Below are 2,890 nucleotides of genomic sequence, written 5' to 3' on the forward strand. Positions count from 1 at the left end.
TTGGGACTCGAACTTAAGACAGGTATGCTTTCATTAAAACTTCCTGCACTAAATAAAAACACTTAAAGAAAAGTTTCAGACCTCAGTGGAGGGAGGCGAAGAACAGGAGGCTCAGGAGGTAACTCGCCTTTTGTTTTCGGCCTCTACTTTGTATTTTATTGTTGTTGTTTTTTCTAATTTTATTGATCTTGAATACCCCAGTCAATCTTTTAAAAGGTTTACAGATCCACACCACCCAGCCTTGGCGGGGAATTTCTGTAGGTTCCCCTTCCGCTGAATCCCTGGCTCTTTCTGTCCAAGTCTTTGCTCGATCTTCTCAACGAAATCTGAGCGCAGAGAGCGCGGGGGACGAGGTGGAGCCGCACCTACGCCCCGCCGGCCCCACCCCGCGCGCGCCCTGGGCGGGGACCGCACCCCGCGCCCCGGCAGGTCGGACCGCGGGCTCGGCGTGCGACTTCCCGGCCGCTTGCTTTGTGGCAGCCCCGGCGTCCGCAGCCAAGCCCAGCCTGCCGTGTCTCCCCACTCACAAAGCGCCTCGCGGCTGGCGGACACGTCTGCGATCTGACGGCTCGCTTCTTACAGCTAAAGGGCCGGGGCCTGACATTCGCCTTCGCTGGAGGGACTTACGATCCTCCCCACGACCGCACACCGTAGAAAATGCAAAACGAGTCGACGGAATTAGACAGTGGCGTTTGGAAGTCCGGGAAAGACCTAAGGAAATCGTGCCAGTGGGTCGGAGAGAGTGGGGGACCAGGGGTGGGGGGCTGGGGGAGGTGGGCGAATGGTTTAGGAACAAAAAGGCGGGGGCCGGTGCGCGCAAAGTGGCCCGAAGTGGAGGAGTCGCCGCCACGGGGCCCGAAGGCTGCGGGGGAGCCGGGCGCGGGCTTCCTCTGAGAGGGTTCGGACGCCGCGAGAACTTCCATTTGCTTCTTTTCCCCCAAAGTGTCAAGTTTTGTAAAAAGAAGGGAAACAGAATTAACCAGGTCACAACAGGCAGTGCACCTTTAACCAGGACTCCGACCCACTGACGGCCGCTTTGGGTTCTTTCTCTGCTGGGGAGCAGACGTCTACCTTTCCGCTGCGGCTCTGCAACTTCCCCAAACTCCTGCCGTCCTGTAAATTCTGCAAGAAACTTCCACTCGCTACCACCGCCCGCCCCTGCCTGGCCCCTCCTCTTAGCCACTCTTTTCCCAGCAAAGTTCCTGGCCAGCTAGCCCCAAAGCCCTGGCTGGAAACTTTTCACTGCCGAGTGCCTCCGCGCCGGATGCGAGAGCGTCCCTAAAATGCAGCAGCATTTGCCAAAGTTGACGGCGCACTGGCGAAGCAGACCTTCCCTGCACCTCCCAGCTTAGCTATAAAAGCGTTACCGTGGGGGGTGGGGGGCATGTTAACCCTAGATTTCGAACATGTTTCATTTTCCATTTTTTATTTTCAAAAACAAAATTACCTAAGTGAATACTCCTGCCACCAAGTAGCAAAACAAAACCAATCTTCAGGAACCTGGTTGGGAGGGGGTGGCAAAAGCGGTGGCGAGATCTCTTTGGAGACGATTCCAACCTGTGCGCTTCCTTCCTCTGTATGATTTTTCTGCGCTTTACCTGGAGCCCAAAGCTGTTGCTTCGTGAAACTTACACAATTAGAGGCGCGCGGGAGAACACCGGCTGGGAAGAGGGAAGGTTCTAGAAAGGAAAAGCAACTCGCGGAGAGCCGGGAGAGTGGCGCAGGGCCGGGGTCCACCCGGGGCGGGGGCCGAGGTCCCCACTACTCAGAGCCCCGCTCCCAGCCACGCGGGGAGATCGCAGCCCTGCGGACGCCCGGGGCTGTCTCCTAGCTGGCAGTTCCCTTCCAGCACACGACCCTGGGGGAAGCGCCGGGAGGCCATCTGTGCCAAAGCTTCGTACCAGACAGGGCCACTCGCGAAGACAAAAATAATAAATTTAGGAAATGAAAGAAGACATACTGGGGCGCCGGGCACAGGCGCGAGCTCGGCAGCGACGGGCCTGGAGCACATCCCGGCGGCCGCTCGCGACGGAGGACACGCGCGAGAGTGGGCGAGGGCGCGCGTGCGCCGCTGCGGGGGGGGGGGGTGCGCGCGCGGGGGCGGAGGCGCGCGCCTGATAACCCACGGAGGGTGGGTGCGTGTGCCGGCAGCGCGCGGCGCCCGCCGCCCGGTGATGCGGGGCCGGTTCGGACGTGCGCGACCCCTCACCTGCTCCCCCTACATCACCCCCAAAAGTCCAGAACGCGGTGGGCCGCGCGTGGGACTTTTGTGGACTTGGAACTTTCAGTCGCGCGGCCTCCGGGCATCCTGCGCTCCCTGCTCACGCCACAAGCGCCCGGCACTGCACCCATCAGCCTAGGGAACTGGGGGTGGGACGCGAAGCCCTGCGGTCCCCTCCCTGTCCCTGGATTTAAGGAGCCACAGGCGGCCCGGAGGCCCGGCGGGCGGGCGAAGCGCCGGGGCGGCCCCGGTGGCGGCGGCGGGCGGGGCGGGCGCTCAGGAGTCGAGGGGCCGGGGGGGGGGGCGGGGAGACGGGGGTGGGAGCGGAGGGGAGGGGGTTCGAGGGGAAGGGAGGGGAGGAGCCGCGCGGCCCGTGCCGCTTCCGAACCGGAAAGTTGGTCTTGCCGAAGTCCCGCCACCCCGGCGTGCGCACTCCGCTCCGCTCCGGCCGCGAGCCTCCGGGCCGGGCCGGCCGCCGGGGGAGCCCGAAGAGCGGACACGAGCCCGGAGAGAAGGTCCGGAGACGGGGACACCACCTGAGCCCGAGCGGGGCCGGCGTGCGGAGAAACGCCGAGAACCAGTGGAGGCAGGCGGCCGGCCGGCCCTCCGCGCCCGGAGAGCAGGAGGCTCGGCGCCCGAGCGGCCGGGAGAGACAAAGGCGCCGGCCGG

The 2,890-nt window shown here is 63.5% G+C and overlaps 1 protein-coding gene across 1 annotated transcript in view; it reads left to right on the forward strand.

The window, feature by feature from the left end:
• The first annotated feature begins 2,174 nt into the window (after window positions 1–2,174).
• The window catches only part of LOC120880848 (collagen alpha-1(I) chain-like), a 1,530-nt gene continuing 814 nt past the window's right edge, over window positions 2,175–2,890 (forward strand). Inside the window, exons 1-2 of the mRNA XM_040264248.1 lie at window positions 2,175–2,247; window positions 2,417–2,879. Coding sequence (XP_040120182.1) covers window positions 2,175–2,247; window positions 2,417–2,879 — 536 coding nt within the window. The remainder of the gene's footprint in view (window positions 2,248–2,416; window positions 2,880–2,890) is intronic.

This window comes from Oryx dammah, unplaced genomic scaffold, assembly GCF_014754425.2.
Source record: "Oryx dammah isolate SB20612 unplaced genomic scaffold, SCBI_Odam_1.1 HiC_scaffold_22, whole genome shotgun sequence".
Classification (NCBI taxonomy): Eukaryota; Metazoa; Chordata; class Mammalia; order Artiodactyla; family Bovidae; genus Oryx; species Oryx dammah.